This window comes from Oncorhynchus keta, chromosome 30 (genome assembly GCF_023373465.1).
Source record: "Oncorhynchus keta strain PuntledgeMale-10-30-2019 chromosome 30, Oket_V2, whole genome shotgun sequence".
NCBI classification, from domain to species: Eukaryota; Metazoa; Chordata; class Actinopteri; order Salmoniformes; family Salmonidae; genus Oncorhynchus; species Oncorhynchus keta.
In genome coordinates, this window is record NC_068450.1 from 30011127 (window position 1) to 30026291 (window position 15165).

Genomic DNA, 15165 nt, shown 5'->3' on the forward strand with positions numbered 1-15165 from the left:
CACTGTTACCACTGATACTAGTGTTACTACTGTTACTACTTGTACCACTGTTACTGTTGTTACTACTGTGTAATAGCATGTTGTAGATGGAAATGGTTAGTATGGCTGTATGTTGAGACTTTAAAGGGTAAAAACATGTTCAATCAATAACAGAAGGACTCACTACGGCCAGTGTATACAGTTTAGTTGTTGGGATGTTCATTTACATTTCATGTAAATATGTACAGAAATATGGGAACGTTAGATACTAATAGTTACAGTAACAAAAGAAGCAACAGAGCTTTAATGTTATGTCTAAATATCAACCCTTCACAAGAATCTCTCTCATTGGTCAAGCTGTATTCCAGCATACACAGTCTCCTCCCGCCCCTCAGGTCTGTCTCTCTCTGTGGTTGGTCTGGAACCCTTCAATACTACAACCTGTCCATACTCCACATCCTCTGGAACCTCCCTGTGTTTCTCCATCTTCTTTAGAATATTGATGTCAGCATATTCCAGTTCTGGACTCTCAACAGCATCTGTGGGGACTGGGGAGATGTGACATGAGTGTTTGGAGGGGAGTTGACTACTGCACAGATAATTTGTAGACAATTACACTTTGAGGGTCAAAAGCCTACTTAATGGCCCAGTGGAGTCCAAATAATGTATTTGCTGTGTTTTATATCATATTGTACAACAGCTGATGAATATAACACTGTAAAAGTATGAAAACATAATTTCCTGGTGGTTGTTGGTTGACAATACAATCTGCACATGACCTTCTATTCTGCAGGTTTGCTTGGGAAGGAGTTTCGGCTTTCCATGGTGAACTCACCTTTCCATGGTGACCTCACCATGTGGTAAACTAGTTAATAGACCAATAACAAAATACTTCCAATCCTCTCTGCCAATAACAGCTAGTTTTCAGTTGTCCACTTCCCACTTAGACCAGTCCCAGACAGACCTAGCAAAATGTTTGCTAAAACGCTATTTTTGCCCATTTGAATGGCAATCTATTAGAGTAAGGTACTTAATTGTTACCCAGAAATGATTTGATATTGATATAAAAACAGCTGCATTGGGGCATTAAGCATTAATGTTGATTCACATAGATTCACATAGTTCACATGCACTTGGCCTATCTGTAGATCTGGAAATAGCCCTATTGAAACGTATCTAGGCCAACACTATGTGAAGTAGAAAAGCCCACATAAAACGTTCTAAAGTGAGTAATAACACTGAAACACCAGTCACATGAGCTGACTGAATGTGGTATCAATCGCTGTACATAGTACTCTTTTTTGTTAGATCTGTCACACGACTGACCTGGAATCTGTGAAGGTGTCCTCCTCTTGTGAATACAGTAAGGTCCCACCACCACGGTTAGGACCAGGACCACAGCTACTAGTGAGCCTATGACAGTCCCATAAGATTCTCCTGCATGATAAGGTGGAGAGAAATGGGGGAGAAGCATGAGGGTTAATGTATGTAAGCTGTCAAAGGAGCATTTTACACCCCCAAAAACATTTGTTCATATATTTATCATTAGTCCATGTTTGACACAGACCCTCACAAATACATGTCAACATTCAAGAGGCCTTTAGCTTCTTTGGAAGATTCTTATTTGGCTAAGAGACATGAGCTTTTAGCTCCTCACCTCCAATTATCAGTTGTACTCCTCCCGTGCTCAAATGTGTTCCATTTGAACCATAGATTTCTAAGACATATTCACCAGAATCGCTCTTTTCTGTGTTAGATATCCTAAATGTTCCGATGTTGATAAAGAACGCTGATCTAGCTTTAATGGAGTCATGGATTCTCACTGTGTTGTTTTTCATTGTGAATATCTTTATACTTGCACCAGTGGGGTCTTTTTTGAATATTAGTTCAGACCCTGTGGCATTATTCATCAGCTGAAGATAGACAGTTTCTCCCAGAGCTCCGTGACATGACATGTTCTGTCTAGCATCACAGGATTTCTCCTCCATGCCTGAGGAAAGAAGGGGAAAAGGACACTTTTGTCGATAATGATTACTGTTATTCTTCATCTGAAACTCTAATGAAATGTTATTTTGTGACATGAATTGCCAGCATCTCACTGCTGGCTTGCCTCTAAAGCTAAGCAGGGTGGTGTCACGACTTTCGCCAAAGTCGGTCCCTCTCCTTGTTTGGGCGGCATTTGGTGGTCGACGTTTCCATTTGTTTTGTCTTTGTCTTACACACCTGGTTTCAATCCCCCAATTACTTGTTCATTATTTAACCCTCCGTTCCCCAATGTTTGTTTGTGAGTAATTGTTTGTATGTAAGACGGTCCGTTATGTGGGCTCGCTTTATATTATATTATATTTTGAGTAAATTACGTTTATCTGCTGTCCTGCACCTCGACTCCTCTACACAAGCTACACACAGACCACATTACAGTTGGTGCCTGGATGGGAGACCAGATGCTGCTGGAAATGGTGTTAGAGGGCCAGTAGGATGCACCTTGTCCTTTAGTCTATTTTTATATACATATCCCAGTGCACCAGGGCAGTGATTGGGGACATTGCTCTGTGTAGGAAGCTGTCTTTCGGATGGGACACGAAACAAGTGTCCTGACTTTTTGTGGTCACTAAAGATCCCATGGCAGTTGTCGTAAGAGTAGCAGTGCTAATCTCAGTGTCCTGACTAAATTCCCAATCTGGCCCTTACCATCATGGCCACCTAATCATTCCCAGCTTCCAATTGGCTCCTGCTCATCCCTCCTGCTCTACCCTGTAACTGTTCCCCAGGTTGCTTCTGTAAATAAGAATTTGTTCTCAGTCAACTTACCTGGTAAAATAAGGGGTAAAAAAATATCTAATTTGACAAGTAAATCATTTCAGCTTGCTTGTGAGGTATTAAAGCCATCAAACATGATGTGCACTGTGATAGGCCTATTACACTGATTTATGTCTGTTTCTTTTCTCCTCATTATAACACAGCATTGTACTCTGCTGTAATTATTCAGTTACCCTTTATAACACTGCCTTATTATTAGAACATACATGACCTCCATAGACAAACAACTGTAGCCTCTTACCATTAGAGAGTCCAGTTAACATCACCAGGAGTCCAAACACCACAAGCATGTTGTCTTCACAATGGCCAACCACTGATATGTGTTATATATGTTGGTAACTATAGATTCACGACACAAATCCCAAACTCAGATGCCAAACTCAATCAACCTGCCACATCGTGTGACTGGGATGTTTGAGCAAAACACACGATAGACTGTGTCCCTTCAGGGGTGAAAAAGGAAGTGTTTGAACACAGTCTTGATCTCACTTCTTTATTTCACAGACAAATGCATGCATATGTTATAAACAATAAGGCATTAAATAAGATACAACAAGAAGTAAGATACACCACACACACAAGTGAACAAGAGATCTTGAGACAAGATTTGCATGAGGGCTAAAAGAGGAAATGTGATACAGAAGAAATTGTCACACAGTCTTTGAGGACTTTGTATTTCTGCTCCACAGACCGAGCCCTGTGGTAGGTCCATGTGAACTCTATACTGTAAGTTATTTAGTAAACACTATGCCCTTTATAAAGCTGTGTCTGTTGCTAGTCTCAAGTGCTAGTTTAACTGTCGTGAGAAAGGTTGAGAAACAATGTTACACCACACAGGTCATGGGTTCAATGTGAACCTCCTAATGGTGGCCTTGTGTGGGAAAACATTTTAAACATAGAACATCAAGGTGAGAGTGTGTTTTTATAGAGCTTTAGTTTGTGAAATGAATTAACTGTGAGGGCCACAGAAAATGTTGTGGACAGGTCAGATATGTTCCCGTAAATGCTTTTGTCGAAGAAATGGGTTGATGCCCCTATATGTTTGCCTGGTTCCATTCTGTATATGCTCTGTAGACACCTCTTCTGTCATTGCACTGCTATCATTGTGGGGCCAGCGACCTTTCAGTTACTGGGCCAACGCTCTGACCTCAAGGCTACCTGGTGTCAGAGAAGGCTACTTTGTTGTTTTTTGTTTATGCAACATATGATGTAATGTATAAATTCCAATAATGTATAGATGTCATGAATTATAGATGACGCCAATAGAAAATGTGTTTTTGGTTTTGATTGGTTCACTGTGGAGTGACACTTTAATAACTGTTTCTAACTAACTTTAACTCTAAATGAGACATTTGGAATGGCAAAGGAGAAACACAGAGAGGAGTTGACTACACACCACAAACAGACTGGACCATCTTTATGCCACTACAGGGCAATACCATAATGACTATCATAAATACTATGTCATAAAGAGAATGTATACCCCCAGAAACAGGATAGTACTGTCAGCTGCATTTGTGATATGCACATGTATTAATTTAGGTGAAAAAGCAGTTATTATTATAAAAGCAATTAAATAGGAATTACTTGTTTGTTTTCAACCTATTTTCAATAAAGTAGCCTATTCTGGTTATAAAAACTAATATTTTATGAATAAAGACTATATAAAAGTACAATTAGTTCAAGTGTTTCCCTTTCAGAAATCTTAATATTTTAGCAATATAAAACAGAGTATGTGAGACACCAGTGTTTTTTTTCTTAATATGAGTTCAGATCCCATGGCATCAGTCATCATCTGGAGAGAGACAGTTCCTCCCAAGAGCTTCATAACACTGAGATCTGTAACGGCGTTCGTCTGTTGAAAGAAGAGAGTCGGACCGAAATGCAGCGTGTTGGTTACTCATGACTTTAATGAATGAAAATGCGGTACATGAAATAACTGAAAGACGAAAAACAACAAACGGAACGTGAAACTAATTACAGCCTATCTGGTGAAATACTACACAAAGACAGGAACAATCACCCACGAAATACAAAGCGAAACTCAGTCTGCCTAAATACGGTTCCCAATCCAAGACAACGAGAATCACCTGACTGATTAGGAATCGCCTCAGGCAGCCAAGCCTATACCACACCCCTAATCAGCCGCGATCCCAAATAATACAAAACCCCAATACGAAAGCAACATATAAACCCATGTCACACCCTGGCCTACCCAAACATATAACAAAAACACAAAATACAATGACCAAGGCGTGACAGAACCCCCCTAAGGTGCGGACTCCCGGACGCACCTCAAAAGCATAGGGAGGGTCCGGGTGGGCGTCTGTCCATGGTGGCGGTTCCGGCTCGGGACGTGGACCCAACTCCATAAATGTCCTTGTTCCTCCCCTTCGCGTCCTGGGATAATCCACCCTCTCCGCCGACCATGGCCTAATAGTCCTCACCCAGATCCCCACATAACTGATGAGTAGCTCGTGACTGAGGGGCATCTCGGGACTGAGGGGCAGCTCGGGACAGAGGGGCAGCTCGGGACAGAGGGGCAGCCCGGGACTGAGGGGCAGCTCGGGACAGAAGCAGCCTGGTACTGAGGGGCAGCCCAGGACTGAGAGGAAGCCCAGTACTGAGAGGAAGCCCAGTACTGAGAGGAAGCCCTATACTGAGATGAAGCTCAGGTGTCTACATGGCATATAAAGAATGGAACCAGGCAAACATATAGAGGCATCATCCCTTCATTAACAATAGCATCCAGGGGAACATATCTGACCTGCCGTTACATTTTCTGTGGCCCTCAACATTTATTCAGTTCACAAACTAAAGGTCTATTAAAACACAACTTGACTTTTAATGGAATAAATGTATTTCCACATCAGGGCTGCAGGTGGCTACCGGTGGTTAGAGCATTTGGTCAGTAACCAAAAGACTGCTAGATTGATTCCCCAAATCATTCTGCCCCTGAACAAGGCAGTTAACCCACTGTTCCTAGGCCGTCATTGTAAATAAGAATTTGTTCTTAACTGACTTGCCTAGTTATATACAATTAGAACGCTCACAGTCAACACAGTGGTGTAATGTTTTGGGGTATCTGTACTGTCATGACTGTCCTGATCAGGTCAGGTTACAGGAGACCACAACACTACAGATTATCTCTCAACCCCAACAGAAGAGGAGAGATCTAGGGGTCTGAAGATGTGGTGGTTTTATGACCCCTCACGCCCCTGGTAAATCTCAGGCCACAGACACATTCCTTTGTCCTGTTACTATGGAGAACCAGCCTCAGAACATTAAACATGAAATAAGGGGACTTGGAACAATGGTTTCCGTCAGCCACAATGGTGGTCATGATGATAGATGGAATATGAAAATGTATGTCATTTTTGTTTTGTTATTAGAGGTTAATAGATGACGTTATTAAGAAAACATTGTAACGTGAAGCGTTTTCCTAGTATATGTTTGATGTTTATACATTGTACGTTGTGTGGAAAATGTCCAAGTCAAAGGGAATGTTTTGGTAACGATGAAATGTGTAGTTGGTTGTCTAAAATTGGATTTGAGTCAAATCTAGACCTTGCCTCATAATTTGATACGCCCAGAGAATTGCCCTAAAGGCGGTTACGCCCACTTCTGACCCAAGGGTATAAAACCTGTGAGTAAAGAATTTACAGGAAGACTATGTGACCCAAACTGCAGCCAAGGTCGAAAAGTCAATGAACCCAAAACGCAACGCAAGTTTGAAGACAAAGAAATATTGGATGAGTAGCTGTGTCTAAGTGGGTGAATTCAAGTCGAACCACCTAGCCTCCATCTTCCATCGAATCGTGGCATCTACACTGTTTCATTCCAACACTGTGAGCTCTGAGCTACAGAAGACCCCTTCCAGAGCAAGGGTGAGGGAACAGACTCCTAAGCCAAAGGGACACTGACATCGGGAGGACGATCAGAGAGGTGCGCTGGAGTGGTGCGTCATCGAGCAGCTGAACGGTCCCCTGAACGGTCCTCTGAACGGTCTGCGCAGAGAATCCTCTGAGATCTTCCTCACGTAATTACATCATTATATTCTGACCCATAAGAGTGGCAGTTTGGGGCAAGGCTAGGGTTAGAATAAGCATAGCTGACAAATTCACCCAAATGTATATGTCTCTCGTGTACTTTCTTTTTCCCCTCTCTCTTTGAAATCCCCATTCTGGGTAACACGCGCCATAGTGTGTTGGCCCGTTATACAAAGTTCTAATCAATAGCCTATAATGTGTTTTATCTACGTGTATCTTTTATCATCATTTTAGCTTTCTTGTAAATAAATATTCAACTAATTGGTTGAACTCATTGGTGAGACCCGGGTCCGTGCAGATTGACAGACTGTACGACGTTCAGAACGAGATTGTAGAGGTAACTGGTTAATTAGCGCCTGTTGTAAAATCGATATTCTGATATTCTTTGAGTTCATTTGGGAAAAAGAAACTCAATAAAAACTAGTTTTCACATGGTGCCCGAAGGTTAATGAGTTAATATTTGCTTGATTCAGTTAATCACGCAATTAGAAACTAGTAATCATTCGATGAGCAACAGTCATCACATTAACTAATAAAACATCACGACAGTACTTTATTTGTCACGCCCTGGCCATAGAGATGATTTTATTCTCTATTTTGGTTAGGCCAGGGTGTGACTAGGGTGGACATTCTAGTTTCATTATGTCTATGTTTTCTATTTCTTTGTGTTTGGTTGGGTGTGGTTCTCAATCAGAGGCAGCTGTCTATCGTTGTCTCTGATTGAGAATCATACTTAGGTAGCCTTTTCCCCACCTGGGTTTGTGGGTAGTTATTTTCTGTTTTGTTGTTCTACACCTGACAGAACTGTTCATTGTCGTTTTGCTCTTTGTTATTTTGTTCAAGTGGTTTTTTTTTTTAATAAATCATGAACACTTACCACGCTGCGCTTTAGTCCACTCCCTCTTCTTTTAATGGCCGTAACATTATTACTTATATTTTTGACAGCAAGAAAATAATATACTTCTTACTCCATACTTTTCCCCAAATGTACTCTTTACATTTTGAATGCTTAACTGGACAGAAAAATGGTCCAATTCACACATCAAGATAACATCCCTGGTAATCCCTACTGCCTCTGATCTGGCAGACTCACTAAACACACATGCTTCATTTGGAAATGATATCTGAGTGTTGGTGTGCCCCTGGCTATCTTTAAAAAATGGTGCTGCCTGGTTTGCTTAATATAAGGACTTGGGAATTATGTATACTTTTGATATTTCAGTATATTTTAGCAATTACATTTACTTTGACACATAACTATATTTAAAGCCAAATAATTTGACTTTTACTCGAGGAGTATTTTACTGGGTGACCTTCACTTTTATTTGAATCATGCTCTATTAAGGTATTTTACATTTACTCAAGTGTGACAATTTGCTACCACCACGGAGTGAACACATGTCCTGTGTTGTGTAACAGTGTTTCTCAACCTTTCTTGCACCAGGGATGGTTGTTCCTCCTTGGAGAAGTGCATTAAGTTAAACTAGTACTTGAGATAGTACTTGAGAACTGACTGAGTTGGTGTCAGAGAAACACTCTCTATATATACATTTATTTATTTATTAATGTGTTTGATCCAGTCGTCCGGAACAGCTGATACTCTCATGCATTCTTCAATGTTACTTTCCTCGAAGAAAGCATATAAGTATTTTAGCTAGTCTGGTAGAGGCTCGTGTCAATGGGCAGCTCACCGCTGTGCTTCCTTTTGTAGTCTGTATTAGTTTGCAAGCCCTGCCACATCCGGAGAGCATCAGAGCCAGTGCAGTACGATCCAATCTTAGTCCTGTATTGACACACTGTTTGATGGTTCGTCGGAGGGCATAGCGGGATTTTTATAACTTTCCGGGTTGGAGTCCCACTCCTTGAAAGTGGCACCTCTAGCCTTTAGATCAGTGCGGATGTTGCCTGTAATCCATGGCCTTTGGTTGGGGTATGTACGTACGGTCACTGTGGGACAAGGTCATCGATGCACTTATTGATGAAGCCAGTGACTGATGTGATGTACTACACAATGCCATCGGAAGAATTCCGGAAGATATTCCAGACTGTGCAAAACAGTCCTGTACCTTAGAATCTGCTTCATCTGACCACCTTTTTATTGACAGAGTCACTGATGCTTCCTACTTTAGATTTTGCTTGTAAGCAGGAATCAGGAGGATAGAGTTAAGATTAGATTTGCCAAATGGAGGGCGAGGGAGAGCTATGTACGCGTCTCTGTGTGTGGAGTAAAGGTGGTCTAGAGTTTTTCCCTCTGGTTGCACATTTAACATACTGGTATGTTAACATACACGAATTTGAGTTTCCCTGCATTAAAGCCCCGGCCACTAGGAAAGTCGCATCTGGATGAGAGTTTTCCTGTTTGTTTATGGCCGTATACAGCTCATTGAGTGCGGTTTTAGTGCCAGCATCGGTTTGTGGTGGTATGTAGACAGCTACGAAATATACAGATGAAAACTCTCTTGGTAAATAGTGTGGTCTATAGCTTGTGATGAGATACACTACCTCAGGCGAGTAAGATCTCGAGACTTCCTTAGATTTCGTGCACCAGCTGTTGTTTACAAATTTACACAGACTGCCACCCCTTGTCTTACCAGAGGTTGCTGTTCTATCCTGTCAAAAAGCTTAATACCCGCCAGCTGTATGTTATTCATGTCGTCATTCATGGGTTATTCCTTTTCATGGTTTTGAGTGCAAGAACCTTTTGAACTCTACATATTTGCTATCGCAAAAAAAATGTGTTTGTGTTTATGAAGGTCTTAGGTCACATTCAAATACGAAAGAAAATGTATTTTCAAAAACACAATAGCATTTTCATTCCTTTATGTAACTGTATGTACAAATTAAATCTACAAAAACACTACAATTCAAGAGTTAAAATCCATTAAATAAACACCATCACATGGATCATTCATTATTACTTTGTTAAGGGCAGTTCTGAAGGAACATTATGAAACTATGAAAATATGTCAAAAGATCTAAATACATTACTGTGCTTTGATTTTGAGCTTGATTAAAATTAAAACAGCAATAAGCGGTATAACCTCATCATTAGTCATCAGTCATGGTCCCCATGGTAACTTTCATGACATCAACACCCCTCTTAGAGTCCCACCGTGATCCACCTGAGTCTGCAAACACTCTGCTTACTCACCATCATCTGGAGAGAGAAAAAAGAGAGTGAGCGAGAGAGAGAGAGCGAATTAAGAATAATAATAACATTTTACTTATCAAACAAAATACGTTAAAACAAAGGTACAATGATGCGTTACTGACCTTGTTCTTGAGGACAGGTTTTCTTCTTGTAAAACAAGTATGATCCCAGACAGATTGTCAGCAGAATGAAGACTTCAGCAAGTTGGAAATAAACAAACACATTGAATCCGGATCCTGGGGGACAGAAGGGAGAAGGTATAAGACCTAAATTAACTCATCAGCGAATTAATATAATCCATGAACATGAACTGCAGTAAGATCTGCTTTCAACATAAAACCTACCAGCCCATGAGGAGATTTCCACTGAATGTTCTGAGAAAGGGAGACAGCAGTAAATCATTTTCTGTGGCTGGGACGTGTTACTAAGGTTTCATGCCTCTTACCAGTGGTTGCCTCTATCACAGTTGTGGAGGCCACTGTTGTAGGGTATTATTACCCTCAATAACCCACCCTGAAATCTTTGTCTCCTCTCTTTATTGTTTTTGAAAGTTGTGACAGTGTCTCCTTGCAAAGTTTTATTTACATACTTTTTTACTTTGGGTCCTGCATCGCGGTTAGCCTCAGCTGCTGTGACAGCTACAATCTGTCCCGGGATCCTGCCAGACCAAAAAGCCTGAAGTTGTTCACCGTAGCTTAGCTACTAGCCTAGCTGGTAGCTATCAGTATCAAGCTAGCAAGGTTTCTCCCAACCTTGTGTCTGGGACCTCAGAGGTTTCCCACACTAATTGTGGCTGGATTCCCTGCTGCCTGTTGCCTTTTCCCTGCAACATGACCTGGCTGGAACTGCATTGTATGGCTGCCAACATTAACTGATGCTGTGACCAACGGTATGTGCAAAGACACTGCTTTCGTGTGGATTTAAAGGGGGAAACATATTTCTGCTTTTTGGATTTTGCCATTATTGTGAACTCTTTTTGTTCATTTGTTCATCCTGTAAGGAGAGAGACACAGAAGCCTAGCTGGCCGTATTTCTCAGATGGAGGTCATTATTGAACATTTTCAATGGTGCAGGAGCTGTGTTTATTTTTGCTTTATTCTGAGACAATGTTGGCTGCCCAGACTTTCAATGTAGCAACTGTTTGCATGCAGAGGACAGCAGACCAAAAATACATAAGTATTCAGACCCCTATGAGACGTGTGTTTCCTGTTTCCATTGATCGTCCTTGAGATGTTTCTTCAACTTGATTAGAGTCCATCTCTGGTCAATTAAATTGATTGGACATGATTTGGAAATTCACATTCCATTCTATATAATGTCCCACAGTTGACAGTGAATGTCAGAGCAAAAACAAAACCATGAGGTCGAAGGAATTGTCCGTAGAGCTCTGAGACAGGATTATGTTGAGGCACAGATCTGGGGAAGGGTACTAAAACATTTCTGCAGCATTTAAGGACTTCCTAGAGCTGGCCACCTGGCCAAACAGATCAATCGGGGGAGTAGAGCCTTGGTCAGGGAGGTGACCAAGAACCAAACTGTCACTGAAAGAGCTCCAGAGTTCCTCTGTGGAGATGGAAGAACTTTCCAGAAGGACAACCATCTCTGCAGCACTCCAACAATAAGGCCTTTATGGTAGAGTGGCCAGACGGAAGCCAATCCTCAGTAAAATGCACATGATAGCCACTCTCAGTAAAAGGCACATCACAGCCTGCTTGGAGTTTGTCAAAAGGCACCTAAAGACTTTCAGACCATGAGAAACAAGATTCTCTGGTCTGATGAAACAAAGATTCTACTCTTTGGCCTGAATGCCAAGCATCATGTCTAGAATACACAAAGTACAGAGCGATCCTTGGTGAAAACCTGCTCCAGAGCGCTCAGGTCCTCAGACTCGGGCGAATGTTCACCTTCTAACAGGACAACAACCCGAAGCACACAGCCTAGACAACGCAGGAGTGGCTTCAGGACAGTCTCCAAAAATCTTTGAATGGCAGAGCCCGGACTTGAACCCGATCAAATGTCTCTGGAGAGACCTCAAAATAGCTCTGCAGCGATGCTCCCCATACAACCTGACGGAGCTTGAGAGGATCTGCAGAGTTGAATGGGAGAAACTCCCCAAATACAGGTGTGCCAAGCTTGTAGCGTCATACCCAAGAATACTTGAGGCTGTAATCGCTGCCAAAGGTGCTTCAACAAAGTTCTGAGTAAAAGGTCTGAATATAAATATAATAAATACCTGTTTTTGCTTTTATCATTATGGGGTACTGTGTGTAGATTGATGGGGGGAACGATCGTATCCATTTTGAATAAGGCTGTTTTCCAATGCACTGTATGTAGCCTAAGAAACAAGGTTCATGAAATCAAAAACTTGCTAGTAACAGATTACATACGTATTCTGAAACTCATTTAGATAATTTTTTGATAATAGAGTGGAAGCAATACATGGTTATAACATCTACATAATGGACAGAAATATCAATGGGGTGGTGTTGCAGTCTATATTCAGAACCACATTCCTTTAAAGCTTATAAAAATCTCATATTAAATACTGTGGAAATAATATGGCTACAGGTTAATCTGCCTAACCTAAATTCCATTCTTGTGGGAAGCTGCTACTGACCACCAAGTCCTAACAGTCACTACCTGGATAATATTTGTGAAATCAAATCACATTTTATTAGTCACATGCACATATTTAGCAGATGTTATTGCGGGTTTAGTGAAATGCTTGTGTTCCTAGTGCCAATAGTGCAGTAGTATCTAACAATACACACATATTTAAAATAATGGAAATAAGAAATATATAAATATTAGGATGAGCAATGTCAGAGTGGCATTGACTAAAATACATAAGAATAGAATACAGTATATACATATATTCAGTTGAGCATCCGGGTGGTAGTCGGCTAGTGATGGCTATTTAACAGTCTGATGGTCTTGAGATAGAAGCTGTTTTCAGTCTCTCTCTTGGTGAAACTGTTTTGTACAGTTGCGCCTTCTTCACCACACTGTCTGTGTGGGTGGACAATTTCAGATTGTCAGTGATGTGTACGCCGATGAACTTGAAGCCTTTCACCTTCTCCACTGCGGTCCTGTCGATGTGGATAGGGGCATGCAACCCACTGCTGTTTCCTGAAGTCCACGGGATAGGGCAGTGTGCAGTGTGATGGTAATTGCATCGTCTGTCGATCTATGCAAATTGAAGTGGGTCTAGGGTGTAAGGTAGAGATCATTTGATCCTTAACTAGCCTCTTCAAGCACTTCATGATGACAGAAGTGAGTCCTAAGGGGTGGTAGTCATTTAGTTCTTTTACCTTTACTTTCTTGTGTACAGGAGCAATGGTGGACATCTTGAAGCAAGTGGGGACAGCAGACTGGGATAGGGAGAGATTGAATATGTATGTAAATACTCAAGCCAGCTGGTCTGCGCATGCTCTGAGGAAGCTGCTAGGCCGTCTGGGTTGGCATCCACTGTACTGACGTTTTGCCAATTTGATTTCTTTACAGAGGGAATAACTACACTGCTGGTATTCAACCATATTCCCAGTCACCTTGAAATGGTTAAATGCAGTTGTTCGCGCTTTCAGTTTTGAACGGATGCTGCCATCTATCCAAGGTTTCTGGTTTGGGTAGGTTTTAATAGTCACAGTTGGAACAAAATCACCTATACACTTCTTGATGAAGTCAGTCACCGTGTCCGCGTCTACAGTTGAATTCGGAAGTTTACATACACCTTAGCCAAATACATTCAACTCGGGTTTTCCACAATTCCCAACATTTAATCCCAGTAAAAATTCCCTGTTTTAGGTCAGTTAGGATCACCACTTTATTTTAAGAATGTGAAATGTCAGAATAATAGTCGAGAGAATTATTTATTTCAGCATTTCTTTCTTTCATCACATTCCCAGGAGGTCAGAAGTTGACATACACTCAATTGGTATTTGGTAGCATTGCCTTTAAATAGTTTTTCTTGGGTCAAACCTTTCAGGGAGCCTTCCACAAGATTCCCACAAACTTTTGGGTGAATTTTGGCCCATTCCTCCTGACAGAACTGGTGTAACTGAGTCAGGTTTGTCGGCCTCCATGCTCGCACACGCTTTTTCAGTTCTGCCCACAAATGTTCTATAGGATTGAGGTCAGGGCTTTGTGATGGCCACTCCAATACCTTGACTTTGTTGTTCTTAAGCCATTTTGCCACAACTTTGGAAGTATGCTTGGGGCTATTGCGCATTTGGAAGACCCATTTGCAACCAAGCTTTAAATTCCAGACTGATGTCTTGAGATGTTGCTTCAATATATCCACATAATTTTCCTCCCCCATGATGTCATCTATTTTGTGAAGTGCACCAGTCACTCCTGCAGCAAAGCACTCCCACAACATAATGCTGCCTCCCCCGTGCTTCACGGTTGGGATGGTGTTCTTCAGCTTGCAAGCCTCCAAACATAAAGATGGTCATTATGGCCAAACAGTTCTATTTTGTTTCCTCAGACCAGAAGGCATTTCAACAAAAAGTACGATCTTTGTCCCCATGTGCAGTTGCAAACCGTAGTCCGGCTTTTTTATGGCGGTTTTGGAGCAGTGGCTTCTTCCTTGCTGAGCAGCCTTTCATGTTATGTTGATATAGGACTCGTTTTACTCTGGATATAGATACTTTTGTACCAGTTTCCTCCAGCAAGGTCCCTTGCTGTTGTTCTGGGATTGATTTGCACTTTTCGCAGCAAAGAATGTTCATCTCTAGAAGACAGAACGCGTCTCCTTCCTGAGCGGTTGTCACATCCTGACCTTAGTTCCATTTTTATGTCTCTGGTTTGGTCAGGGCGTGAGTTGGGGTGGGCATTCTATGTTTTGTTCTATGTTTTGTTCTATGTTTTGTATTTCTGTGTTTGGCCTGGTATGGTTCTCAATCAGAGGCAGCTGTCATTCGTTGTCTCTGATTGAGAACCATACTTGGTAGCCTGTTCCCACCTGGTGTTTGTGGGTAGTTGTTTCCTGTTTTGTGTTTTGTCACCTGATAGGACTGTTTTGATTTTCGTTGTTTCACTTTGTGTTCAGTCATCTTTCATTAAAATGGACACTTACCACGTTGCGGTCCGATCTTTCCTACTCCTCATCAGATGAATAAGATCGTTACAGAACTACCCACCACCAACGGAACAAGTGGTAACAAG

The 15165-nt window shown here is 41.5% G+C and overlaps 3 protein-coding genes across 21 annotated transcripts in view; 1 reads left to right on the plus strand and 2 right to left on the minus strand.

Moving 5' to 3' along the window:
- Window positions 1-15165, minus strand: part of LOC118363380 (uncharacterized) — a 160060-nt gene that overhangs the window by 75607 nt on the left and 69288 nt on the right. Inside the window, exons 6-8 of one of the 18 annotated variants that reach the window (XM_052488178.1) lie at window positions 10344-10373; window positions 10122-10235; window positions 9654-10005 (exon numbers count right to left, since the gene is read on the minus strand). The exons of 14 other annotated variants lie outside the window; for them this stretch is intronic. In XM_052488178.1, the coding sequence (XP_052344138.1) occupies window positions 9992-10005; window positions 10122-10235; window positions 10344-10373 (158 nt within the window). In that variant the 3' untranslated portion in view covers window positions 9654-9991. Of the gene's footprint in view, window positions 1-9653; window positions 10006-10121; window positions 10236-10343; window positions 10374-15165 lie in introns of those variants that run through there. 3 more of the 18 variants (XM_052488187.1, XR_008087476.1, XR_008087475.1) reach the window with 3 other exon arrangements.
- LOC127913975 (Golgi-associated RAB2B interactor protein 3-like) overlaps window positions 1-15165 on the plus strand; it is a 40717-nt gene that overhangs the window by 24388 nt on the left and 1164 nt on the right. The window lies entirely within an intron of this gene.
- On the minus strand, window positions 168-3285 carry LOC127913974 (uncharacterized). Of its 2 annotated transcripts, XM_052488193.1 has the most exons (4): window positions 3041-3285; window positions 1637-1969; window positions 1306-1416; window positions 168-527 (listed from the first exon to the last, which is right to left on the minus strand). In XM_052488193.1, the coding sequence occupies exons 1-4, from the start codon at window positions 3087-3089 to the stop codon at window positions 325-327; spliced, it is 696 nt and encodes a 231-aa protein (XP_052344153.1). In that variant the 5' UTR covers window positions 3090-3285; the 3' UTR covers window positions 168-324. The 2 variants fall into 2 exon arrangements, with proteins under 2 accessions (XP_052344153.1, XP_052344154.1); XM_052488194.1 differs by lacking the exon at window positions 1637-1969 and having other exon boundaries at window positions 3041-3268.

What these genes read in the sequence shown, in the direction of transcription:
- LOC127913974 (XM_052488193.1), bottom strand. Translation starts at nt 3,089, where the DNA reads ATGCTTGTGGTGTTTGGACTCCTGGTGATGTTAACTGGACTCTCTAAT. An exon ending in GTTAACTGGACTCTCTAATG is followed by an intron (nt 1,970 to 3,040) that starts GTAAGAGGCTAC and finishes TTCTTTCCTCAG; the next exon opens with GCATGGAGGAGAAATCCTGT. An exon ending in AGTACAACTGATAATTGGAG is followed by an intron (nt 1,417 to 1,636) that starts GTGAGGAGCTAA and finishes CTTATCATGCAG; the next exon opens with GAGAATCTTATGGGACTGTC.